This window comes from Bufo gargarizans, chromosome 2 (genome assembly GCF_014858855.1).
Source record: "Bufo gargarizans isolate SCDJY-AF-19 chromosome 2, ASM1485885v1, whole genome shotgun sequence".
Taxonomy (NCBI): Eukaryota; Metazoa; Chordata; class Amphibia; order Anura; family Bufonidae; genus Bufo; species Bufo gargarizans.
In genome coordinates, this window is record NC_058081.1 from 338,369,709 (window position 1) to 338,397,154 (window position 27,446).

The window sequence follows — 27,446 nt, forward strand, 5'->3', positions numbered from 1 at the left end:
ATAGTATAACTAGCAGGCTGCGTTTTATTTTATTTTTGGGCCCTTCCGAAAGGGTTACAAATCTTGTGTTAAAGATTTTATATACTGGATAGTGTATTTCATTATCTGTAATACAAGACTACAGACATGGAATATTATTTAAAGTGTATCCCCCATATGGTGACCATATGCTGTGCTAACATACTGAAGTTTCCCTCTATTATTCATACTAGTCAACTAATAGTAATTCATTTAATTTATAGTCCACTCACAGCTTTTATCTCATGTTTAGTGTCATCACATCTGTGTGGTAGAATAGGCAGTATAGAAGGCGGAATAAGGACACCATCCAGTGTATAAATACGGCCATTCTTTGCTGCAACATCAGCTTCTTCAACTTCTTCACCATTGACTAGAATTTGTCCCTTTAAGAAAAACAAACTTGTGGGATGACTCCACAGCATTCACATATGTAAAGCATTTGTTAAAAACATAAGTACAACATAGCATTTAACATTTGTAAAGTTAACTGCTTGGAATTTTAGACTTGTAGACTTGTTTAATGTGTATATATATATACATACATACATACATACATACACACACACCGGTAAATATATATATATATATATATATATATATATATATATATTATATATATACACACATTTTAACTACATTATTTTGAGCTTTAGTTAAAAAAACACATTGTCATAAGTGTGGGGCATGAAAAGAGCTGGATTTAGTCTAATAAGACTGTGACGAATACAAGACCTCGTGCCCGCTTGACGTCGCCTACGTCGAGCTCACGAGGCGCGGTATGGTCATGGGTTACCAAAGCGTGATGTTACGCCTTCTAGAGGAGCAGGTAAGGTCAGCTTGGTACAGTTTACATAGACACCTCCTGTCCACGCGGGCACAGAGACGCAACAAGCTGAGAGAGCCTTTTCATTGCCGCTGTGAAAACAGCGCTGTTTCAGCCTGGGTATCTGCCACCAGCTTCTCGTTTGATATAAGCCCGGTCCACTAACGGTATTATATAGGGTGAGAAACCAACCCGCGGTAGCTTATTACTAGGCCAAAACACGGACGTGGGGATTCATGATCGAGATACAAGATAGCACAAGATCAAATTATATATTTAATTGCCTTAAGGGCACACTAGATACAATATACACAGAGAATATATACAGTGGTCTGAGGTTACAGATACAGGTGATATAGGTACAACAGGGTTAACCAGAGCAAGAGTCAGTTACCGGGTAAGATGAAAGTTCCTTTGGGTTATAATGGTGGAATAGTCCTTGGCTGCAGTCACAAAGGTCAGCTCCAAACATATTGGCACAATGTGACCCCCTTCAGTAAAGACACCGCCCGCTGGCTTGCATGGACTTATGACCTGGAGCCAGCCGCTCCCCTCCCCGCCTATGGGTAGGGTCCACCCCTAGTTTTCTGGTGCTGGCAGCAAATGAACCATAAAACCCCTTAGGGCTCATAGCCCCAGACCAGAATGTCGCAGGAAGATGGCTCCAGGCCCAATTGATCCGCCTGGCTTTCGGCTACAACAAACATGGTGCCACTATGTGGTTTCTGTGGGGAGATATGTATATCTCCCTTCCCAGGCATCCTAGCCTCAAGCCAGGACTACGTGGATGTTTGCCTTTGCCCCAGGATCGCAAAAATATAACCGAATTATGCCTGGGATGGACGGACAATTCATAATTCCTTATGAAATGTAGGTGCCAACATGTCTGGGAGGTATCATTGATCCTGGGCAAGTGCCTGGACCTCCTGCTGGAGGTTTTCCTGCAGGATTAGCTTGCCTCCAAACTGGCTGGTTGAGGTGTGACTTTATGCGCCTAGGGCCTCCTTGTAGCCGGAACTCCTGGGGCTTCCTCCCTTGCTAGCTGACTGCAGATGGCCGGGGGGTGCGAACATATTTTGCATGTACACTGACTGTGTACATGCCAAAAGGTGAATCAAATGACAATCAGGGCTGCCAATAAATGATAATCCATATTCCTCACAAAGACTGAGGAATATTTAGAAAAAAGGCTGAGGCTCATATAGAAAAAATAAATAAATTGTATAGCCAGTAAGAATAATGTGGAGTTTTTATTATACTAAAAAAGATACTTGAAAATGAGCTTGTCTATTCTAGATTTTGTATGTGATCCCACGGTCTTGTACTTGGGACTGCAAAAAAACACCAGACCAGAGAAACTATCTGTATCAACATCAGTGTTTCAGATAAATACCAGAAAAGTGCTTCACAGCATATCAGCAGAACAAAGCAAAAAAGAGGGGGTGCATATGAGAACATAAATTTCACTCCCTTAGGCCCACACTCACCCATTCATTTCTACGAGGTCAAACACACATCTATATTTTTTGCATACCCCTGCGACTGTTTCGCGAATGGTAGAACATGTCCTATGCTTGTCCATATTGCAGACGTGAATATACCTTTCTATTGATGGGAGTGAAAAAACATGGAATACACACAGAAAGCATCCATATTTGGCCGATCTATTGATTGTTCACTGAAATACGGATATGGCTGTGAGCATGAAGCCTTAGATAACAATAAGCCACGTTATGGTTAAGAATAGATTTCCTCATCATGCTCTGAATACTTTTGTAAGTATCATTGCTTGGTCAGCATGGGCATAGTTATTAGGGTAGCAGGTAGAGATGGTCGAAGTTTTCAAAAATTCAGTTCAGATGCTTTGCCGAATTTTCCATGAAATTTGCTCTGTTCCGAATTAATTTGTCACGAAGGGTGTTAATTCGGCTTTATCCCGGCCTGCAGGGAGAGTGTATCTCGGTGTACATAAATGTGCATTGCAGCAACATGCATAGCTAGTCTTTTCTGGTAGTGAAACAGTGACTGTGACAGGCAGGTGGATACCCTAATAACAGTAGAACTAGACAGCTTATTCACCCCAACTTGAGAATAAAGGCATAATAGAATTGCTTATCTATTAAACAAGGTGGGCACCCCGATAACAGTTAAATGAGAAAACTTATCCACCTCAATTTGAGAATCAAGGCATAATGGAATTTCTTATCTATTAAGCAAGGTGGATACCCTAAGAACAGTAGAATTAGACAGCGTATTCACCACAATTTGACAACCCAGGCCTAATGAAATTGCTTATCTATTAAACAAGGTGGGCACCCCAATAACAGTGAAATTAGACAGCTTATTCACCAAAATTTGATAATCAAGGCCTCATTAAATTGCTTATCTATTAAACAAGCTGGGCACTGTTCAATTAAATAGCTCTGTGCCCTACACAGGGATTGATGCAAAGTGGGCTGTCTTCTATGGATCCCTTCAGGTTCAGATTACAGAGCCTGCACTGTCCCTGCGTTCTCCCTGTGCTCTCCCTGTGCTCTCCCTATGCTCACCCTACAGTATGTAAAAACTCTCCCTACGATTTCCCTACACTGTCTCTGCACTCTCCCTATCCAATATACCACAATTTAAGTCTTCCTGAGCACTGTTTTTATGACCAGTGGGTGGGACCTCACTGGTCAAACCAGAGATAGTGTGGATTCTCTGTGTCAACCAAGTGATGTCAGCAACTAACCACTAGATGTTAGTCAGCAAGTGGACAGGACAGAACACAGCAAGAGAGAAACTGAAACACTACCTACAGGATTAGCTAATATGGTTGATAGCTGACTCACTAAGTCAGACAACAGGTAACTCTCCAGTAGCAGTCCAGTTGTGGTCAGAACCGCAGTTAGTGTGAACTGATTCCAATAGCAGACACGATGGTGAGAAGTGGTATTGTAGAGAAGACTGGAGTAAAGGCAGCAGATGGTGATGATGATTGTCAGAGGCAGAAGCTGAAGAATGGTCAGGGACAAGCCATAGGTCAGTAGCCGGTATCAGATAGAAGCGTGGTACAGAGGAGTAGACAAGCTCAGGGTCAGACAGGTCCAGTAGTAGATGTAGGAGGCAGGCAAACAGAATGGTCAAACAAGCTGGGTCAAACACAGGAGATCAGAAAAGAACATCTTTGCTATTGCTGTTAGTAACTCAACACTCAGGCAACTTCCTGGAATAGGAAGCTGCTATTTAAACTTGTAACCCCACCCAGGAGCCGTGCTGGAAGGCAGAAGCATTAGCCCCTGGAAGCATAAATGACAGGAAACGGGAGGTGCTCCTCTATGGCACGCCAGAGTGGGATGGTGCACGGAGGCAGCGTGGCCAAACAATGCATCTGGCAGGCATGCATCTGCCCCATCTGGCAGAGACAGCAGCAGGCAGTGAAGCAGGAGATACTGGGGATATGACAGGTGAGACAGCAGAAGGTATGGCAGAAGGCAGAGGCTGAACTGTCCCTAGCGCTTGTCATGTCCCTCCCTATGCTCAGCTCACAGTGAAATGGCTGAGACCACACAGGATGAGGCTATTTAGGGCTGTGACAGCACAGGGGCTGGCTAGCTGCCGATTGTCTGTCTGCATGGCATTAGGTGTGATCTTACATTCCCAGGCTTCTTACTTTCAGTTTGTAACACAGGTAGCCCCATAGCCGCCATTTTAGCAAAAAAATGTTTAGTTACACAAAGCGTGAGGAAATTCGGATTAGTTGCTAATCAAATTTTTCCTAAACCGTTGATCAAATTCCACTTCGTATGCTTCGATTCACTCAACACTAGTAGCAGGCATAGAAACTGCAATAAACCCACCTTGAGAAATTGTTGTATTTGAGTTACAGAGAAATTTGTTAGCAGGAGAATAAAAGACAACAAATACAGTACCGTGATTATCATACCATGTCCTAAACTAATTACACATTGATGGTAGTAATAGGAGAATGGGGCCCTATTACAAGCTGTACTGTGGAGGCCAAAGGCTACTTGTTACACTTCTGTTGGTGGGTTATGCCACCAAAATTGAGAAACAAATCTCTATAGACCATATCAATAATAGGGTATAATATCTTACTGCTTTGATTATCGCTAAAACTCAACATTTTTGAGCTACAGACAATTCCACCATTACAGGTAGGTAACACATCTCAGACACTTACGTTGCTTGTTGTTTGAAACTGGATTAACTGGTTTGCCATACTCATAATCTGAGTAGAAGAGATAATATTTGCAACATCCAACTGCAAGAAACAAAGTCAACTGTTACTGGACTTTATAAAGCATGTTCTTCATATTTTCAATATATTCTATGCACTCCTCCCACTCTAAGTTGATGACCAGGCACAATAGCTACTTGATGTTAGTATTATACGCAAGTCCACTATTCTGTATAGAATAACTCCAAGGGACCACTGCTATTGTGTCTACTGCATATAAGAAAGAGGTTAAAAATAGCTGGAAGTAAATGAAAATTATGAGGATATGCGGAAGGATGAAAAATGTAACAATATTCACTAACCTGAGCAGATGAAACAATGTGGTACCTCAACAGTTCCAGAAGTTTCCTAGAACCCTGTGTAACAAGCAACAGAAACAATTAAACACAGGATGCTATACACCATTTTGAGAAGGCTAAAATGCGCCAAAGCAATTATCTGTTGATTAAATTGATTAACTTTATAGTGTAAAATAACTTGCTAGGAGAATGCAAGAAAAGTAGCTACACCTCTTTGGATAGCAGGTAGTCCAACGTTCCATTTTCCATTGTAGACAAGGCGGCATTGTTGGGTACAAAGACTGTGTAGGGTCCATCCTTTTCTAGATCTGGCCCAAGATTAGATTTCTGTTAAAAAATAACACGTGAGGTACAAGATTTTATATCCCAAGTCCATGATTGACTCCAAAATTTGAAAATAAAAAATAAATAAAACAATACCTCCAGCAGAGTCCTAAAACGATTGTATCTACCATTTTCTTGGAGTATTTCCATTATTGTCTCCTAAAATTAAAGGGAACATATGAAAAAAAAATATATTTTTTCAATTTGCTGCATGATCTGTAGCCCTTATCTCTAGTTGCCTGACGGCTCATAAACACTCATTTAAGCTGAATTCTTATAAAAACTGATAAGGATTTTATGTTTATGAGCTGTTAGGAAAGTACAGACAAGGACTATAGCTCGAGTTGTCAGAATAGCTATCTAATGGATTCAAAGACAATGAGAAGCAAAAGCCTGCAGATGCACCGAAAGTAAAAACTGTAAAGAAAAAAACTGTGGACCCCAAAGAGGTCCAGCTCAAGTTGGTCTGATCAGTTTTTAATATGTGGTGTGTCCTTCAATGCTAGCAAACAGGGTTTCCAATGATCATGGAAAGGAGATGGGGGCCAAGCAACCATCATGTCCTTTTTATTCAGGTGTTTAGGGGTGTGGAACATCATTAAAAGCAGGGGATCTAGCTGTCTATGCTATGGGATCCTCCTTCCTTGATGTGTGATCCTGACCATAAAAATCTATCTGATCATGTGACTCCAGAAGGGCAACAATCTATCCTTACAGATTATTGATAACTTACTTCAGTGTTACTTTCCAGAGTTGGTTCCACAATATCCATGGCCTTGTCTATGATATGTAGGATTCCATTGGAGGCAATTATATTTTTCTGTAGAATTTTCCCTCTCTTCTTACTTCCACGAATCCTTATTTTCAAATCATTATCCTAAGGGCAAAAGTAAAGTCCATGTATATTGGCGAATTAAAGAGTCTGTGTTACTCTGAATTTACTCCTTTTTGTTATAATAAATAACACAATTTTAAATTATTTAGCGCTTTTGTACTTACATTGTGAACTAAGTTTTATGGCATTGAGAGTAAAGATTCATAATCATATCATAGAAATAATCTCACCGTGTCCCCAATTGTTATTTCCCCTGATTTTCCAGTCAATGTATAAATTAAATCTGTGCTGTTGAAATCTTCAGCATTCAGCTGCCCAGCAATCATATGAAGCTTGATAAAGTACAGGGCATTTTCCTTTTTGGATTTAAGATTCTTTACCTGAAATGGAAGAAAATTTGTTTATTTATAATTTTATCATCAAATATATTTTTAAATTGGTCTTTATTAACCATTTTTCAACAGTTTTTCCTCTACAGCTTTCACTTTCAGTACAACTGCAGACTGTTGCTTCATTCTTCACAGCGAATCCATCATAGAGCTGCTCTGATGGCTCGATCTGTAGCCCTTATCTGTACTGTCCTAACAGGTCATAAACACTCGTTATAGCTAAATCAGATTGATAAGAATTTAGCTTAAATTAGTGTTTTTGAGCTGTTAGGAAACTAAAGATAAGAGCTACAAACGGAGCTGTCAGAACAGCTCTTTGATGGATTCACTGAGAAATTAGAAGAACAGCTTGCAGATACACTGGAGGTGAAAGCTGTAGAGGAAAAAACATTAACAATGTAAAATAAAAACATTTTAACAATTATTTTAGCCCAAAATGAATAGAATGCAATAATAACAAAAATTGTCCCCAAAGGTGTCCATGGCCCTTAAGGACTTTTCCTGAACAAACCAAATTTCGGAATTATCTTTTGACCCAGAACTACTTATGTGTAACACCAGTCTACAACACACATCTTCATTTCTGAGAGCATAAAATAAAATTATTTATTTCTGAATGTTATCAGAGTTTTTTTTTTTTATCATGAGGTTTAATGCGTCTTCAGTAAATAAGCATGAAGTGGAAAAATGAAGGTACATTAAATGACTTGCGATTTTTTCCCCCCCCTGACATATCAATATACTTACATCCCTTAGCTTGATGCCTTTATTTATAGGTACTAGAACAGTGAACGGTCCCAGAGAAGACAGTGGCCAAGAATACACCTCTTTGGAAAAAAAAGGAACAAATTATATTGTTAATGTTCTTTTTAACATGAGAAATGACAATCAAGGGAATGATATTGCATAAAATATTGGTGCTGGAAAACGGTTTGCTCTTTTAGCAATTGGTGGTGATAAAAGTTTGTGACTGGAATACCACTTTAAAGAGGTTATCTGATTTCTGAACAAATTAAGATGGGATGAAAATGTTACAACATAACAAAACACAACCTTTGATCGCGTGCAGATATTCCGGTGGTCCGCCACAATTCTTTGTTTACGATCTGTCAGTGTACCATCACATGACTGCTGCAGCCAATCAGCTGCCTCAAGGGTCGAGTGCTAAATCTCTGAGCGATGATGCCAGTGGTATGACTTGTGATCCCTTTGGCCACTGATTGGCTGCAGCAATAGTGCGCCGGCACATCACTGCTGACAGATACTAAACAAAAAATGGTGGAGGACTACAGGAGTATAACCACAGGTAATCCATGGTTAACGGTTTTATAACCTAGAAAAACTTACCAAACAAGTTTATAGCAATGGAAAGCTTTCCCTGCCACTGTCCTGGTTCGCTGTTAATTTCTCTCATACGTTCCAAAATGTTTCCATAGCAGATGACACCATCACCAGTATAACCCTTCTTGCACACACATCTGCAAACATAGCAAATGTTCTCAAATAGAATGATTTTCTCATTAAGTCATTATACAGTATATACAAGGAAAAAACACTCACTCCATTTTCCCAGGAGCAACAGTGGTGCAGTTGGCATGTTTGCTGCATTTATTCTTGGTCGCACATATGTCTACTAGCTGGCATCCAATTCCTGGCTGAAAGTTACTGTATCCTTCTTTACATTCACAATGAGACTGGAAAAAATGAAGAATACTTATTACAAAAAATATACACTCTTATGAATTCAGTCAGCACACTGGTATGGTAGTACAGTACATATGATGGCCATTCATGTAATACATGGGCAGGTCAGGTCTCACACAGGGAGAGACGTTATTTGACTCTGCTCTGGCTCATAGAAGAAGGCCTAAGTAAGAAACCCCCCTCTAAGACTTCAAAATGCCCCAATAGGGTATACACACTTCATAGATGAAGTCTCTTTTTGGACCCCCTCTATATGTTAGAATAAGATGTCCATGCATCATTTGAATGGCTAGCATTTAACACTACATTTTCCACGCAGTGGCTGGACGCGGCTTCCACTAGTGAAATAGATGCCGATTGCCAGGGATCAGGGGCATAGCTTAAGGCTCATGGGCCCTGGTGCAACAGTTCAGCTTGGGTCCCCTTCCCTCAGTGCTTTGTGGCCAGGGGCAGGGAATTAAAAAGTCACCCTACCCCCTCATGCCAAATTCTTGACCTAACCCCTTCCTTCCAGCCAGAGGTGTAACTTGACCAGCATGTACTTTCTATAATACTGGTTTCTTATGCACCGCAAGGGTCTTTGGGCCCCTCAGGCTCCTGGGCCCAGTAGTGACTGCTACCTCTGCACCCCCTATAGCTAGGCCCATGCCAGGGATTCGCTGTAAACTGACTGCCTTTCATTTTAGCTGCCATAAAGCACACATCCACTGCAGTACTGTCTGTATAGCCTCTAATATTGCTGCCCTCAGGACAGCTTTTAGCTACAAAATAAAAAAAGAACATCTTGGGAGAAATGTATCAAAGCTGCTGTATAGTAAAACTGTCTTGGTTGCCCATAGCAACCAATCTGATTCCACTTTCATTTTCCACCATGTGGGTAAGCTATAAGTTGTTAGCATGGGATAGCATCTCTTTAAAGGCATGTCTCACGGGAAATGACCAATTTGTTATCTATAATTACAAAATAGAAAAAAGCTAGGCCTACGAAAAATCTATTTCTTTACCATGAATCTGGGAAAAGTGAGACGTATGACTATCTGCAAAAGAACCTGTCACATACATCTTCATGGACCTGGGTAAAGATGGTCGGGTCTAAACATATGTCTAGCTTGTGTTAATTAACCCCTTAAAGACTGAGCGTCTTTCCTTTTTTTGAGTTTTTTACTCCCTTCCTTCCCAGAGCCATAACTTTTTTATTTTTCTGTTTACGTAGCCATATGAGGTCTTGTTTTTTGGCGGGACAAGTTGTACTTTCTAATGGCACTATCCTATATTGCATATGATATAGTGGGAAGCTGGAAAAATATTCCAAATTGGATGGAATTGAAAAAAATCATGCAATTCTGCCATAGTTTAGTAGGTTTCACTTTTATGGCGTTTCCTATGTGGTAAAAGTCACCTGTTACCTTTATTCTACTGGTCAATACAACTAATGTGATACTTCATTTCTATAATCTTTATTGTGTTTTAACATTTGTGTTAAAAAAAAAAAAAAAAAGATTATTTTTTTCTTTGCATCGCCATATTCTGACCCCATCATTTTTCTATAGTTATGTCTACAGAGCTGTGAAGGGCTCATTTTGTATGGGGTGATCTGTAGTTTTTATTGATTTGGGATGTGTATGACTTTTGATAACTTTTTATCAAATTCTTTGGGGAGGTGAAACAACAAAAAAACTACAAATTGACTATTTAATTTTTTTTCCAATACATCATACTCCCTATGGGATAAATGCATTTACATTCTAATAATATGGGCATTTTGAGACACGGCAATGGAAATGATCTTTATTTGTATTGTTCATTTTTATTTGTAATACTAGGAAGGGGGGTGATTTGTTTACTTTTTATTAAACCTAGGGGACCTGAACACACTGATTGCTTCTGCCATAGACTGCAATGATTTAACATTGCAGCTTATGGGAGATGCATTATATTCTTATGAAGCCCTGGAACAAGCAGGGCTCCATAGGAAAATTGTTGCATCATGCTTCGGAGGGCCCAAGGCTGACATAACAACCAAACTGCTCCCTTGATCTAGGTGTGAGGAAGCTGTTTGGAGTTTCAGAGAGGATCCAAAGATGTAGGGCCTTTAGGGTGGGTGCACACATATGTTTGTGTAGCAGTTTTTTTTTTATCCAGTGTACCCAGCAGGAAGGAGAAGTACAGGGCTTTACTTTATATTTTCACCCCCCCTCCAAGCCACTTCTTTCTTTGGCCTGGCTCAAGAAACTGCCTAAAAAAACTACATGTAAACCCACCCTAAGGCGCCATGCACATGGCCATGTCTGTATTTTGGTCTTCAAACAATGGCTTCGCAAAACATGGATACCTTCCGAGTGCAGTATTTCCGTATTTTTCTCACTCCCATCAATACAAAGGACTATTCTTGTTCACAATACAGACAATTATAGGACATGTTCTACATGTACTTTGTGTAACAAGGATCAACAAAGAATACAGATGCGTGCATGCCCCCATACAGGGGCGGACTGACCTTTCGGTCTCTCGGGCATGGACCGAGGGCCCACGGCCACTAGGGGGTCCCGTCAGGGCCGTCTTATGCACTCACATGTAATGGAGCGCTCTGACGGGGCCCGGCATGAGATACAGTGACCATGCCGGGCTCCGTCAGAGCGCTCATCAAACAAGCAAGGAAGGGGGGGTGTTGGCGCAGAGGCGGGGGGGGGGGGCTGCTCGGTGCGCACTCACACACCCGGCAGTTCTTGTCACTGGCAGGCTGTTGTTTCCATTTCCATAGTGAAGCAAGGAGCGCTCTCTGTTCCCTGCTTCACTGTTCTGAGCGCTCCCCCTGCTGGCCACACATCATGCTGCTGGCTGTGGGAGGAGCGCTTAAGGCCCGGGAATCAGCCTCCAGCACAGCCAGCAGTGCAATGTAAGTGTGGGAGTGCGTCATCAGGAAAAAAGGTATGTTTTTTTTTATCTGCAGACTACTGTGAGGGGGCTGTGGGTATAACTAATTTGAGGGGGCACATATCTGGCATAACTAATTTGAGGGGGCACATAATCTGGCATAACTACTGTGAGGAGGCACATAATCTGGCATAACTACTGTGAGGAGGCACATAATCTGACATAACTACTGTGAGGGGGCACATATCTGACATAACTACTGTGAGGGGGCACATATCTGGGCATATCTACTGTGAGGGGCACATAATCTGGCATAACTACTGTGAGGGGCACAAAATCTGGGGACTTAGAGGCATAATGGGGGCTGGCTGAGAGGCATAATGGGGGCTTAGAGGCGCATAATGGGGGCTGAGAAGCATAATGGGGGCTGATAAGAGGCATGGGGCTCTCATTTGAGGTGTGATGGGGTAATCACTTGTCTGACCAAAAAACTCAGACAAGCTTCCAGGGCTGCTGAGCGGCAATGGAAGAAATCCCATTCTAAAGATCATTTCACCGCATACAAGCAATCCCTCCTCATATTCAAATCCTCACTCGCTGATGCAAAACAGGCTTACTTCTCATCTCTCATATCTTCCCTGTCCCACAGCCCTAAACAACTTTTTAGCACTTTTAATTCCCTTCTCCGTCCCCCAGCGCCCCCACCCTCTCCTCTCTTCTCAGCTGAGGACTTTGCCAAATATTTCAAACAAAATATAGTCCACATCAGAGAAAGCTTTACTACACAGTCCCCACAGACCCTCTACACAACTGCTCGGTCCTCTTCTCCCAAAACCCACTTCTCTACCATTACAGAAGGTAAACTCTCCACTCTACTCTCCAAATCTCATCTGACCACCTGTGCACTTGACCCAATCCCATCCCACCTCATCCCTAACCTCACTGCAGTGTTTATCCCAGCCCTAACTCATCTCTTCAACCTATCACTAAACTCTGGTGTCTTCCCCTCTGCTTTTAAACATGCTACCATTACACCCATCCTCAAAAAACCTTCACTTGATCCATCTTCCTTGTCCAGTTATCGCCCCATATCACTTCTTCCGTATGCCTCAAAGCTACTTGAACAACATGTCCATTCAGAACTGTCCTCCCACCTCTCCTCCTGCTCCCTCTTTGACCGCCTACAATCTGGCTTCCGACTCCACCACTCGACCGAGACTGCCCTTACCAAAGTCACCAATGACCTACTCACAGCCAAAACCAAGAAACAATACTCTGTCCTCCTTCTCCTTGACCTGTCCTCTGCCTTCGACACTGTTGACCACTCCCTTCTGTTGCAAACTCTCTCATCTCTTGGCATCACTGACCTGGCCCTCTCCTGGATCACATCATACCTCACAGACCGGACATTCAGCGTCTCCCACTCCCGCACCACCTCCTCGTCTCATTCCCTCTCTGTTGGTGTCCCGCAAGGCTCTGTCCTAGGACCCCTGCTCTTCTCTATCTACACTTTTGGCCTGGGACAGCTCATAGAGTCCTATGGCTTTCAGTATCACTCCTACGCTGATGACACACAAATCTACCTCTCTGGTCCAGACATCACCACCTTACTATCTAGAATCCCACAATGTCTATCTTCTATATCATCCTTCTTCGCCTCTCGCTTTCTTAAACTTAACATGGATAAGACAGAATTCATAATCTTTCCCCCATCTTGTTCAACCCCCCCAACAGACCTATCTATCACGATCAATGGCTGCACATTATCCCCAGTCAACAAAGCCCGCTGCCTTGGAGTGATCTTGGATTCTGCCCTTTCCTTCCGACCGCACATCCAAGCCCTTTCCACCACCTGCCGTCTCCAACTCAAAAACATCTCCCGCATCCGCGCTTTCCTTAACTTTGAATCTGCGAAAATACTTGTACATGCCCTCATTATCTCCCGCCTAGACTACTGCAACATTCTCCTCTGTGGCCTTCCATCTAGCACTCTCGCACCCCTCCAATCTATCCTCAACTCTGCTGCCCAACTAATCCACCTCTCACCCTATTATTCCTCTGCCTCTCCCCTTTGCCAATCCCTTCACTGGCTCCCCATTGCCCAACGAATTCACTTCAAAGTACTTACAAATACATACAAGGCCGTCCATAACCTGTCCCCTCCCTACATCTCTGAGCTAATTTCCCGATACACCCCCACACGCACTCTCCGATCCTCACAAGACCTCCTTCTCTCCTCTCCTCTTATTGCCTCTTCCCACAATCGACTCCAGGATTTCTCCCGTGCATCCCCCATACTCTGGAACTCGCTACCCCAACATATCAGACTCTCACCTACAGTGGAATCCTTCAAAAGAAACCTGAAAACCCACCTCTTCAGACAAGCCTACAACCAGTGACCCTGCTGCCTCTATACCGCCATGACCAACTTAACCCGCACCTACTGTGTCCTTCTCCCATACCATGTAGATTGTAAGCCCTCACGGGCAGGGCCCTCTCTCCTTCTGTACCAGTTTGTAACTCATTTTGTTTATGATTAGTGCAATTGTCTGTATTATGTATGTGCACCCCTTATCATATGTACAGCGCTATGGAATGAATGGCGCTTAAATAATAAATAATAATAATAATAATAATAATAATAATTTGCATTGGGGTCTGATTTGAGGTCTGATTTGAGGTCTTATTTACATTGGGGTCTGATTAGGGCTGTCAGCTGAGGTCTGATTGACATTGGGGGTCTGATTGCTGGTCTGACCTGAGGTGTAATGAAAAATATTTTTTTCTTATTGTCCCCCTTTAAAACCTAGGTGCCTCTTATAGGCCTCCTGAACCGCAGAGCGGTGCCCACTTCCAGCCCTGAGCCCAGCTGCCCAGAGCACTGATCCTGAGCCGCTGGAGTCTTCAGAACTGGAAGTATTTACAGTAATTCATCATAAGCTATATCATATATATTACTTGTTTTATGTGAGTAAGGCTACTTTCATACTGCGTTCGGTGCGGATCCGTCTTATATCTGCACAGACGGATCCGCACCGATAATGCAAACGCTTGTATCCGTTCAGAACGGATCCGTTTGCATTATTCTTTCAAAAAAAGTCTAAGTCAAAACAGATCCATCCTGACTTACATTGAAAGTCAATGGGGGACGGATCAGTTTTCAATTGCACCATATTGTGTCAGTGAAAACGGATTCGTCCCCATTGACTTACATTGTAAGTCAGGCGGACACCAAAACGCTGCAGGCTCTGGAGGCGGAACGGAGGCAAACTGATGCATTCTGAACGGATCCTTATCCATTCAGAATGCATTGGGGCTGAACTGATCCGTTTTGGGCCGCTTGTGAGAGCCCTGAAACGGATCTCACAAGCGGACCCAGAAACGCCAGTGTGAAAGTAGCCTTAGGGTGCTGTGTGGTTGGAGAAGTGGGTGGGGGAATGGTAAAGAGAAATTATGTATCAAGTGTAGGTGATGTGGGCGGCGCAATATGTGGGTGTGGGTGTGACTTGAGGGTGGGCGGGACACAGGGGCCCCATAATCTCCTATTGCCCGTGGGCCCCCGTGAGTTGTCAGTCCGCTCCTGCCCTCATAGAAATGGATGGATCAGTACTGAAGACATAGATTGACATATAGATTGTGAGCTTTACGGGTGAAAGTGAGAGATGATGATGTTTGTAGAGCACTGCGGAATATGTTAGTGCTATGTAGATAAACTGGAGACTGAAAAACGTGTGAAAAACAGTACTGCATGCAGATCTATTTTTTTCTGTAAAATCAATGGAATTTGTAATAAAGCCTATGACACAGATGTGAACCGGGAAAAACCTCAAAAGTCTCCATACTCAGGGAATAACATTCCCAATGCCTAGAAAAAGTGTAATCATCCAGTAAAAATGTGCAGCAAGGAAGGAGCATGACTAGACTTTGACATAGCATCTACAGTGAATATATAACCACCTAATAAAATTGGGTGCAATTCTGAAAGCAGTAATGCTTTGTGCCTGGATGTAGACTGGCCTGAAGACTATGAGCGGAGAGTATGGTCACATGTTCAGATGGAGTTATGGCCAAAAACGGGAGTGGATTTAAAACAAGAGAAGTATTAATGTGCTTTATACTTTCTCTCATTATATGATCCACTCCTGGTTTTGGCTTCCAAAACCGTATCCATAAACCTGACCATGTGGCTGTACCCTTAGAGAAACGCTGCTGTCCTATTGACTCACCTTTCCAGGACCATCATATTTGCAGACAGAAGATGGTGCAGGGCAATCTCCAAAGTTTGTCTGACAGGGATCGATAGGCAAACACAAGCTACCATCACCTTCGTAACCCACTTTGCATTTACAGTTGTGTTTGTTTGGGCCAACATAGAAGCATTCTGCTTCTGCATGACAGACGTTCTTCACACAAGGATTAATTGCTGGAAAAGAAGGAGAGAGTGGATATCACGCATGCTTAATATCTGTAATGGAACTACCCTCCTGGACTATTTATCTGGTACGGTACTGATTTCAGTTTACAGTTCTGCAGTTCTGTAGAGAGATTTCTATTGTCTGAAACACACATAACAATTCCATAGGATGAAACCAGATAACCTGGAGAAAACCTAATGGGGGAAGGACACCTACTAAAGATTCACATAGGAAAATACTATATTCATAAGTAAGTTAAGGGTATGTATTTGCCAAATAGGCACTCACAGTACTGTGGTTGAAGAAGTGGCACAACCAGTAAGGGACAGGGTAACTTTGCAGATAAACGTCAAAGCCATATAAGACTTAGGGATTGATTGGTCTACTTGATGGACAGTTTCTTAAAGGGAACCTGTCACATTGAACATGGTCTCTGAGCTTGTATTTCATTCATTTTATCCCTGCTCATTCTGGACTTTGAAGTCAAGGAGGCGGTCCTATCAGTGATTGAGAGCCTGCCCTCTATGACTGTTTATACAGAGAGAGCTGTCAATCACCGATAGGACCGCCTCCTTGACGTCAAAGCCCAGAATGAGCAGAGATTTCAATGAATAAAATACAAGTTTTACTAAATCTTTTCCTATAAAACTATATCTCAATCTGCTCAGCTTCTCCTGCTCTATAACATGCTGCCTGCAGATTAATTCGCATTTTCATTGTGACAGGTTATCTTTAAAGGGAATCTGTTACCTGGAATTAGTCCTATTAACGGAAGTACAAACATGAGTAGTACTGTACTACCCATGTCCATATCTCTACTTATACTTTCCCTACATTCCCCCAATATTTCTCCTCAAAGCTCATCATCTCAAATCTCTATCTGCCAAATCTATCTATCTATCTATCTATCTATCTATCTATCTATCTATCTATCTATCTATCTATGATCTATCTTTCCTTATTTTCCTACAGGCAGCCCAGCACAAAGGTTTAATGTCTTGCTCCTCCCGTCTAGGACAGAACATAAATCAGTAAATCAGCCTAATTAACCCCCCTATAACGGAGTGCACACCCACTGGATAGATGTGTTGTTTTCTTCTGTCTAGGACAATGAAGCTCACACATACAGAGGCTCCTGCTGCTGTTAAGCCTGATATTATATAGCTGGAGGTGGTTTCCAGAATATCATATGAGGTGCTGGAAGAGAGTCTATTGTTCTATGCATGTTATAGAGCTGGAGGTGTGCTCCAAAGTTAACTGCAGGTCATTACTGAACTGGAAGTGGGTTCCAGAGTTATATGCATGTTATAGAGCTGGAGGGTTCCTCCAGAATTAACTGCATAACATTACTGATCTGGAAGTGGTTTCCAGGATTTATTTTTCCCATCAGGGGTTTCCGTGGCAGGATTGAGCTGAGATTTATCTTGAAGGTTCCTGGGTGTTTTTCTCCTGCACACTATCTATGTATGTTTCAGGGTGTGTCCCTGTGAGAAGTGCTAGTTTGGCTGTTACAAGCACTGTTATTGCCTTCAGGTTAGCAGCAGTGTCTCCATCTATGGAGCCATTTTGGAGTAGTATACAGGTGTAGCTGAGCTAAACTTGATGGGTAACATGTTAAGTAAAAAATGGCACAAGAGCTTAACTAACTCTTTCAATGTATTTCAATAGTTTGTCAAACTGGTATGAAATAACTCTCTGCCATGTGTTATCAGAGTCGTTTTTAGCTCAGCTACATCTGTGGCTCTGCACAGTGTGGGATATTACTGCAGCAGCGGAATCACAGCAGCTCTAAGGATCCTGGGTCTTGGAATGGCTCAAATGTAGCTTTTAGGTATGTGTGAGCAAATTATTATGTTCCAATTACAGAACTCTGCAGAGCTGTGCTAGCTCACCTTGAAATGGTTCCACCCAGAGGGGAAAAGCCCAAAACAGAGGGAAATAAAAAAAAAAAGTATGGCAGGAGTGTGGTTCCAGCCAGACAGGTAACATTATGTGGTAGCTAGATTACAGTTGTGTCTTACAGACCTAAAGTCTCAGCTCCTAAGTTAAATAAATACCTTCTCAAAACAATTTCATGATGTAACATTCACCAGCAGGATGATTTTATAGCCTAGATCTCATATATACTTACATGCACGTTACTGCCAACCCATCGCAAGTTCTCAGGTTGGCCATCACTCACCAGGGTATCTCTTCTTCAATTCACGGGCCTTTGGTTTCATCGCCTGGTGTTTTTACTAACTCAGCCCTTAGCTTCCAGTTAGACTCCAGAAACTGGTTGATTAAGTTCTCACAGGAGCGGATCCAGAAATCAAGGTGGATGTGAGTTTTAAGGTCCATCACCAAGTGCCAGTGGAGTAACTAGAAATAACTGGGTCTCACTGTAAATATTTGAACAGGGCTCCCCCAGCATCTTCTGTGCAAGCACCTCCTCCTCCCGGGCAACCACTGCTCGCTATCAGATCAGGTCAAGCAGCCGCTCTGTCTACAAATATATAGTTTCCTGACCTCTTAGATAGAAGCCGTAACATGGGCATTAGTGTACATTGCAAGCCAGCATTGTTTAAGGAAGAAACCAATGTTTATCAAGTCTGGTTCGTCTTGTGGGGATAAAGCCCGAAACTCGGGAAGACCTGTATTGATCGCTTTGTCCAAGAAATACTGAACAAAGTAGATTTTTATGGCCATTCCGATAGCTCTGGTCAGGAAGTACACTTCCACATTCTTTGAGTTCAGGGGAGGCGGTCTCCTCAAGAGATGTATCTGTGATCCAATATCAGAGACCTGGGAGCAATATATCTAGCTCTTCATTTAGGGAAGGCTTAAGAATCAGTCAGTGGGGGAGCAAACAGATAATCTCCACCATATGCTATATCAACAATTGCCACAGCACTCGCTCTGATCCATGGTACAGTCAAATTTTGACTTGGGCATTGGAATGTCAAACCGTAGACAGCCATCCACATTCAAGGTATTCTGAATATTCAGACAGATCTGTTAAGTAGGTCACAGTTGAAGTCTCAGCGACTGTATTTTTAACGGATTGTGTGCAGATGGGGTACCCCATCTAGATGCTAAGGGGAAAGCCTCCTATACAAAGCTCAAGAAGTTCTGCTCCCTGAATCCAGCGGATCCACCAGAAAGAATAGATGGCATTTCCTCTCATATCCTGAGTGCTCAGGAAAATAAGACAAGAGTCTCGGCCATAGCCATAGTACTCATCTGACCAAGAGGGCATGATCCCTTACTGGTTACAACTTTCCATTGGGAATTATTAGATTCTGGCCTACAGAATCCACCAGAGATGTTTCAGCTTATAGCCTAGAATCTGACGGTTCAGGGCTGGAGAAGGGCTTGTAAGATGTGGTGGAGGAATCTTTACAGAACCCTGATCGGTCTGAAGTCTTACTTTTTTTTTTTTTTTTTTACAAGAAGGTTTACAGTTTGGGTTAAAATCCAACACTGTAAGAGTGCATTTCACGACCCCTCACTGCTTGCATAGATGCTTTACATTCTTTATTCAATTTAATTTATTCAGTTAAGCCTCCTATTCCAGCCTGGGATTGAGCGGTTCTCCTCAAGAACCTGGTAAATCTCTATTTCAGCCTTTTATAGAAGCACCAGTATGGTTGGTATCTTGAAAGGTTTTATTTCTGGTGGCATGTGCATCAACCAAGAAGGTGTCAGACTTTGCAAAGACCATATCTGAAAGTACATCAACAAGACTCGATTTTAAGGTTGATGCCCTATATCCTACCAAAGCTCTCATCTGACATGAATGTAAGTTAAGAAATTCATCTGTCAGAATCCTCAATCAGCTGAACAAGACAAGCTTCATCTAATCATTGGAGAACCAGGGTCCTTCAGGTCCGCTGACAAGCTGTTTATATAGAGTAGTATAAAAGCCAGCAAGCTACACTGTTTGGATTAAGAATACTATTAAAGTCTGCTTCTAAATTCTGATTACTCCAGTTACCAGGTGGAGTTACAGCACACTCAACTCAGTCCACTTAGTTGCTTGGGCAGAGGAAAGGGAGAAAAAAAACAATAAACATTGGATCAATTACCGTATGCAGAGCCTCTACATGGTCTTCTCCATGCATCTTTACAAAACAATATAAGTTGGATGCATCTGGTGCTTGCGATTCAGCCTTTGACAGACAATTATTAAGGCTGCGATTTTGACCCCCCCTTGTTCAATACAGATTTTCAGATCCCTTTGTGTTGTGCTGCCTGTAGGACGATAAGGAAAGTCTAAATTTGCTTACCGAAATTTCTTTCCTTGAGTCCTAAGGCAGCATAAATATCCTTCCCTGAAAAAGACATTGCTTGGGAAAAACACAAGGGTGTGCACTCCTTTATAGGGGAGTTCATTTATCTTCTGTTCTAGACAGGAGGAGCAAGACATTAACCCTTTGTGTTGTGCTGCCTTTGGACTCAAGGAAAGATAAAGTTCAGTAAGCAAATTTAGACTATCTACTGTATCTATCTATCATCTCAAATCTCTCTCTGCCATATCTGTCTCATATCTATTACCGATATTTGCAAACAAATGATAGAGTGAATTACTGTAACAAGTCTTACGTTCACACTGTGTGCCTTTCTGTTCATAGTCCGGTAAGCATTTACACTCCATTGCTCCTGTGCTTGATCTCACACATCGCATATTTTCTTTGCAGTTTAATGCCACACATTCTGGTAAAGCTAAAATCATAAAATGAATATATTAGGATTATTTACATATACTAACACCTTATACAGAGCATTTCTCATTTATACACCTTAAAGGGGTATTCCAATGCAAAAAAGTGTTCCCATGGGCTGCACATGCTTTAGAAAAACGTATTCTCATCTCATCAATCAACCACTACTGCTGTTCCAATGGTGCTGGCGTCCCTGCTGAGCTCCACTTCCTGCTCCTGTCTAGACACCACAGGAAATGGCTGGAATTGCTACTCATCCAATCACTGGCAGAGGCGGATCATCATTGCAGCCAATGATTGGCTGAGTGGCATTCCCAGCGAATTTCTGCTATGTTGAGATGTTAGCAGGAAAAAGAGCACAGCGTGGACCCCAGTGCTGCCTGTGAGAAAATTTATTCTGTACTGGAATATCCTTTAATTTGAATATGAAAATAAATCTTTGTTTTATCACATATGAAAAGCTAGAATGTCAATATTACAAGCAGAAGACAATGTATCCCGCTGCATTGTAAATGCCAGCCCTTCCCTATCCAATGTCCCATGCTGCAATACTTACGTTGATCACATCTAGGACCACCATAGCTAGAAAGGCATATGCATTTACCATCTCCATCAATCCCACTGTTGCATACCCCATGTACACAAGAACAGGCTGTGGAGACATAATAATAATGCATTATAAAGAGTACACAAAACTGCCTCCAGCAACTTCAACATATCCGTAAAGCAATTCTTTACATCAGTCCAATATTGCAATCTGATCTATGCATTGAATACCCTGGGTGTGTGTGTGTGCGTGTATAATATATATATATACAGTACAGACCAAAAGTTTGGACACACCTTCTCATTCAAAGAGTTTTCTTTATTTTCATGACTATGAAAATTGTAGATTCACACTGAAGGCATCAAAACTATGAATTAACACATGTGGAATTATATACATAACAAAAAAGTGTGAAACAACTGAAAATATGTCATATTCTAGGTTCTTCAAAGTAGCCACCTTTTGCTTTGATTACTGCTTTGCACACTCTTGGCATTCTCTTGATGAGCTTCAAGAGGTAGTCACCTGAAATAGTCTTCCAACAGTCTTGAAGGAGTTCCCAGAGATGCTTAGCACTTGTTGGCCCTTTTGCCTTCACTCTGCGGTCCAGCTCACCCCAAACCATCTTGATTGGGTTCAGGTCCGGTGACTGTGGAGGCCAGGTCATCTGGCGCAGCACCCCATCACTGTCCTTCATGGTCAAATAGCCCTTACACAGCCTGGAGGTGTGTTTGGGGTCATTGTCCTGTTGAAAAATAAATGATGGTCCAACTAAACGCAAACCGGATGGAATAGCATGCCGCTGCAAGATGCTGTGGTAGCCATGCTGGTTCAGTATGCCTTCAGTTTTGAATAAATCCCCAACAGTGTCACCAGCAAAGCACCCCCACACCATCACACCTCCTCCTCCATGCTTCACGGTGGGAACCAGGCATGTAGAGTCCATCCGTTCACCTTTTCTGCGTCGCACAAAGACACGGTGGTTGGAACCAAAGATCTCAAATTTTGACTCATCAGACCAAAGCACAGATTTCCACTGGTCTAATGTCCATTCCTTGTGTTCTTTAACCCAAACAAGTCTCTTCTGCTTGTTGCCTGTCCTTAGCAGTGGTTTCCTAGCAGATATTCTACCATGAAGGCCTGATTCACACAGTCTCCCCTTAACAGTTGTTCTAGAGATGTGTCTGCTGCTAGAACTCTGTGTGGCATTGACCTGGTCTCTAATCTGAGCTGCTGTTAACCTGTGATTTCTGAGGCTGGTGACTCGGATGAACTTATCCTCCGCAGCAGAGGTGACTCTTGGTCTTCCTTTCCGCATGTGAGCCAGTTTCTTTGTAGCGCTTGATGGTTTTTGTGACTGCACTTGGGGACACTTTCAAAGTTTTCCCAATTTTTCGGACTGGCTGACCTTCATTTCTTAAAGTAATGATGGCCACTCGTTTTTCTTTACTTAGCTGCTTTTTTTTTTGCCATAATACAAATTCTAACAGTCTATTCAGTAGGACTATCAGCTATGTATCCACCTGACTTCTCCACAACGCAACTGATGTTCCCAACCCCATTTATAAGGCAAGAAATCCCACTTATAAAACCTGACAGGGCACACCTGTGAAGTGAAAACCATTTCAGGTGACTACCTCTTGAAGCTCATCAAGAGAATGCCAAGAGTGTGCAAAGCAGTAATCAAAGCAAAAGGTGGCTACTTTGAAGAACCTAGAATATGACATATTTTCAGTTATTTCTCACTTTTTTATTATGTATATAATTCCACATGAGTTAATTCATAGTTTTGATGCCTTCAGTGTTAATCTACAATTTTCATAGTCATGAAAATAAAGAAAACTCTTTGAATGAGAAGGTGTGTCCAAACTTGTGGTCTGTATATATATATATATATATATATAGCAAAAAAATCTGACTGCATTCCAAAGCGTATCTTCAATCAAAAAGCCTGAGAAAGGCTCATGTTTGAGCCAAAACGTCGCTCTTTGCCACCACATGGGTGATTAAAAACACACTTTTTGATTGAAGATACGCTTTGGAGTGCAGTCGGATTTTTTTGCTCTTTATAAGTGGGTAAACACCTGTTACCATACTTGGATATTGCACCCCTTTTCCCCTATACTGCCTTAGGGTGGTGCTGCCAGTGGCTTCCTTTATTCTCTCTCTCTCTCTCTATATATATATATATATATATATACTGTATATAAAATTATATACAGTATATATATAAAATATGCATCAATGTTCTATAGAAAAGTCGCAAATTGTGGTGTAAGGCCACTTTCACACTAGCAGGTGTTTTCCGGTATTGAGATCTGTCATAGGGGCTCAATACCGGAAAAAAAAAGTTTCAGTTTTGTCCCCATTCATTGTCAATGGGGACAAAACTGAACGGAATGCTCCGAAATGCATTCCGTTCTGCTTAGTTGCGTTCCCATACCAGAGAACATACCGCAACATGTTGTTTTCTTTCCGTCCTGGGATGCAGAGCAAGACGGATCCGGCATGACCCCCAATGCAAGTCAATGGGGACAGATCTGTTTTCTCTGCCACAATAGAGCTCTTGTCACTGACTATATCTGATTATCTGCTGCCACCTGGTGGTAGTATGATGTGATTACAATTATAAATTACTGTATGTAAACATGACAGTTCACGATTGGACAATCCTAACAATGAATGTTGTTAATAATGTCCCATTTGATATGGTTTTAATTATGTAAAACTGTTTGGGGAACTACTTAAAGATTAGGGTTGTATATGTAACCTTATTATTTTACAAGTGTACCAGTAATGACTTGATATTTAACATACCAGCGCGACAGTCAGCACCATACTTGTTGTTATCAGCACATTTTTCACAGGCTGTTCCACCGAATTCTTCCTGTATAAAGACTAGACATAGTCAGTAGAAGTTTACAACAAATTCACATCTACAGAGTCTAAGCTTGGCACTTGGTGGCGATGTACCATAAAACTGGAGAAGACTTTAAATTGATCAAAACCAATTTAATGGAAAACTGGCTTAGTTGCCCAGAGCAACCAGACTGCACCTTTCATTTTTCTGAGCTCTTTTGAAAAATGAAAGGTGGAATCTGATTGGTTTCTAGATACATGGATCATAATAGGAACTGCTCTGAGTATTTTAGCATGGAACCTCGGTCCATGGAGGCTATATAGTGGTCAAGTGCACAACTTGTTGCTATGGGTCCATGTGTTTTCCATATGCAGTTTGTTGTACACAGACGTAATTACCTTAATCTGAATAAGGGTTTCTAATGAGGTAAATGAGAAAGGTTAAAGTTTTAACATATAGATAGGACCCCTAAAAGGAGTTTTTGGTCAGGGGACCGTGGTTTGACTAATGAGGTAGACCCTCCTCTGTTGGAAGGGTTAGAAGCTGCATCAAGTGCGGTCCTCAGTATCAGAAGACTGCTTGAGGTCAGTGACATGAAGTAATGTCAATGGGTAACGTGTTAAATTTTTTCCTGAAGTAGGGCTGCAAGTAATTTTACTATTTTCATGGCTGTTTACAAAAAGGACTGATTTTGAAACTTCAGTGTGAAAAGATTAATTTGATCAAATGACTGAAGAATGGATTGTAGGCTGAGGCTTCTCTCCGATGTTTAGTGGCATGGCAAATTACACTAATTGGGGTATTTATTATTCCCCCCATGCCAGTTTTCTGGTGTAAAACAAAACAAAAAAAAGTAAACCCTGTGCTTGTGCCTAAATCTAGGAGTATTTCAACACAGCTGTGGGTGTGGTGAGGGCTGGGAGTGGTGCCAGCAGGTCCCACATATTTATCTTTTTTATGCCAGCTTTTGAGTGTAAAAGAAGACTAAAATGTACTGCAGTTCTACGCTGCCGACGATTACAGTCTAGATGCATGCACACAGCACAGGGGATATCAGAATGTCCCCTACTGATCTGGGCAACTTGCAACTATAGCAACAATTCTGACTCTTTTAGCCCTAAACTGATGTAAAATGTAAATTGTCAAAAATGAGAAGGATATTCTTTGGCATTAGTCTGCATCCTACTGAAATTAAAGCCAAAGACTTACACTCCAATAAAACCTTCAATTATTTATACTGGGGGCACTGTGTGTGTTTATAATGTATACTGAGGGCACTGCAGGGGTTGGGATGTTCAAAAACAAGCAAAAAACAAAGACTGATCCGTTTTTCATGGCCGGTTTTAATGGTCATTAAAAACAGACAGCAGGCCAGAAAATGGATGCACATTTGGATGCAAAATGGCCATGTAAAACTGACAGTGTGTCCTTTTTTTAATGCCCACGCCCCCCTTTTGTGTGAATGTAGCCATAGTTTGACTGACTATAAAGCAAATACATGGTTATATAGCACAGCAACTTTGTAAATATCACACAGAGCATACCTGACAAGAGCAGACTCCATTACCCTCCAACCCGTCAGAGCATGTTCCTCGGTTACTACAAGGGGATGATGCTCCACCTGGACATTCTGTGAATGACATTAACTTGCTTAAAACTAAATAATACAAATCAAATTAAGTACAGCCATATTCAGGTATAAGGATGTGTGTATTTTATAGGGTTTTTCCAATATTGAATAATAAAATATAGAAAAATATCCACGTCTGTATGGAAGTTCACTACATGATGCCACCATTGCTCCAAAGTATTTTTTATTTTAATTATCTTGTACAGCACTTTTGTTTTGATGCTGCCTGGGCTTGCTGTAAGTGGCAGTACCAATATTAAACTACAGTTTCCATGATTTCTTCCCTCACTGACACCATCTCTGTTTATAGCTAAATGCTACTTTAACACTAGCGTTTTAGCTGGATCTGGCAGGGTTCAGAAACGCTTCCGTTACTGATAATACAATCGTCTGCATCCGTTATAAATGGATCCGGTTGTATTATCTTTAACAATGCCAAGACGGATCTGTCATGAACTTCATTGAAAGCCAATGGGGGACAGATCCGTTTTTTATTGTCAGAGAAAATTGACCCATCCCCATTGACTTGCATTGTGGGTCACGACGGATCAGTTTTGCTCCGCATCCCAGGACCAAAAGCAAACCGCAGCATTTGCGGTTTGCTCTCCGGTATGAGAACGGAATGGAATTAATTTTGGAGCATTCTGTTCAGTTATGTTTTGTTCCCATTGACAATGAATGGGGACAAAACTGAAGCGTTTTTTTCCGGTATTGAGACCCTATGATGGATCTCAATACCGTAAAATAGAAACACTAATGTGAAAGTGGCCCAACAGATCTAAAAGTTGTTCACTGCATTGTCCTCTTACAATAGAGCAGCTTGATCTGTCTGACGGAAAGCTGAATGGAACAAAGTACGGAGAAATTCTTAATGAAAACCTGATCCAGAGTGCTCTGGCTAGTCTCATGTTTACTGATGAAGGCATAAAGAAATATTTGCATGCATCGAAAAAATACTAGTTGTGTGCTATTTGTTAATGAAGACACTGATGAGTGACATAATCTGCTCTTCTTTCAAATGATTTGAACTGAAGTCTAAAATTAGAGATCTGCAAAGTATCTAAGGGTATGACCTCACAAAGTGGCTGGCCACATAAAGTCACACTCACCCACAGCAGTTAAATGGCAGCACAATTTTAATGGTTGTTATATGTTGCACTTCCCTATATTGAACAAAAAAAAGAGGAGGGTGCACTCACCTGGATAATGAAGGAAGCACGGAGCACGCTGGGAACAAAGTGTGAAAGTAACATCCAAAGAAACGAAAAGGTGGTAGCATTTATTGAAGATAGTACATTAAAAAACCACACAGGCTAATCATGTCTACACCTTAAGGATCATGAAGTGCTGATCCTTACTCATGACACCTTTTGGTTTTTGAATGCACTATCTTCAATAAAAGCTGCCACCTTTTCGTACTGGAAGCTGGATTTCTGTTTCTTAGGATGTTACTTCCCTATATTGCTCCAAGGGAGAAACAGAAGTCTGAGATCATAGCGACATTATTGCTACCTGAATACCAATATGTAGGTAGTGGACGTTTTGTCACCATGACTGTGACTGGTCTTTTTTTTACTGGTTAAAGGGCATCTGTCAGCGTGTTCATATGTGCCCTCATTGCTGGCAAAAACTGTTTTAATATCTGCAAAAGGTCCTCTAAGAGCAATGGGGGCGTTGCAGTTACACCTAGAGGCTCTACTCTCTCTGTAACTGCCACACCCACAGGGAGAGGTAGTAAAAACATCATCTGACCTTGTCAAAGTGGAGAGGGCGCTGCAGCTG

General features: G+C 41.8%; 1 protein-coding gene across 1 annotated transcript in view; it reads right to left on the bottom strand.

Moving 5' to 3' along the window:
• STAB2 (stabilin 2) overlaps window positions 1-27,446 on the bottom strand; it is a 165,242-nt gene that overhangs the window by 109,600 nt on the left and 28,196 nt on the right. The window contains exons 4-18 of the mRNA XM_044280594.1: window positions 25,579-25,664; window positions 23,992-24,061; window positions 21,184-21,279; window positions 20,509-20,628; window positions 15,736-15,932; window positions 8,492-8,625; window positions 8,279-8,409; window positions 7,679-7,758; window positions 6,773-6,922; window positions 6,441-6,584; window positions 5,804-5,866; window positions 5,594-5,710; window positions 5,387-5,440; window positions 5,028-5,108; window positions 252-404 (exon numbers count right to left, since the gene is read on the bottom strand). Of these exons, the coding sequence (XP_044136529.1) occupies window positions 252-404; window positions 5,028-5,108; window positions 5,387-5,440; window positions 5,594-5,710; window positions 5,804-5,866; window positions 6,441-6,584; window positions 6,773-6,922; window positions 7,679-7,758; window positions 8,279-8,409; window positions 8,492-8,625; window positions 15,736-15,932; window positions 20,509-20,628; window positions 21,184-21,279; window positions 23,992-24,061; window positions 25,579-25,664 (1,676 nt within the window). The remainder of the gene's footprint in view (window positions 1-251; window positions 405-5,027; window positions 5,109-5,386; window positions 5,441-5,593; window positions 5,711-5,803; window positions 5,867-6,440; window positions 6,585-6,772; window positions 6,923-7,678; window positions 7,759-8,278; window positions 8,410-8,491; window positions 8,626-15,735; window positions 15,933-20,508; window positions 20,629-21,183; window positions 21,280-23,991; window positions 24,062-25,578; window positions 25,665-27,446) is intronic.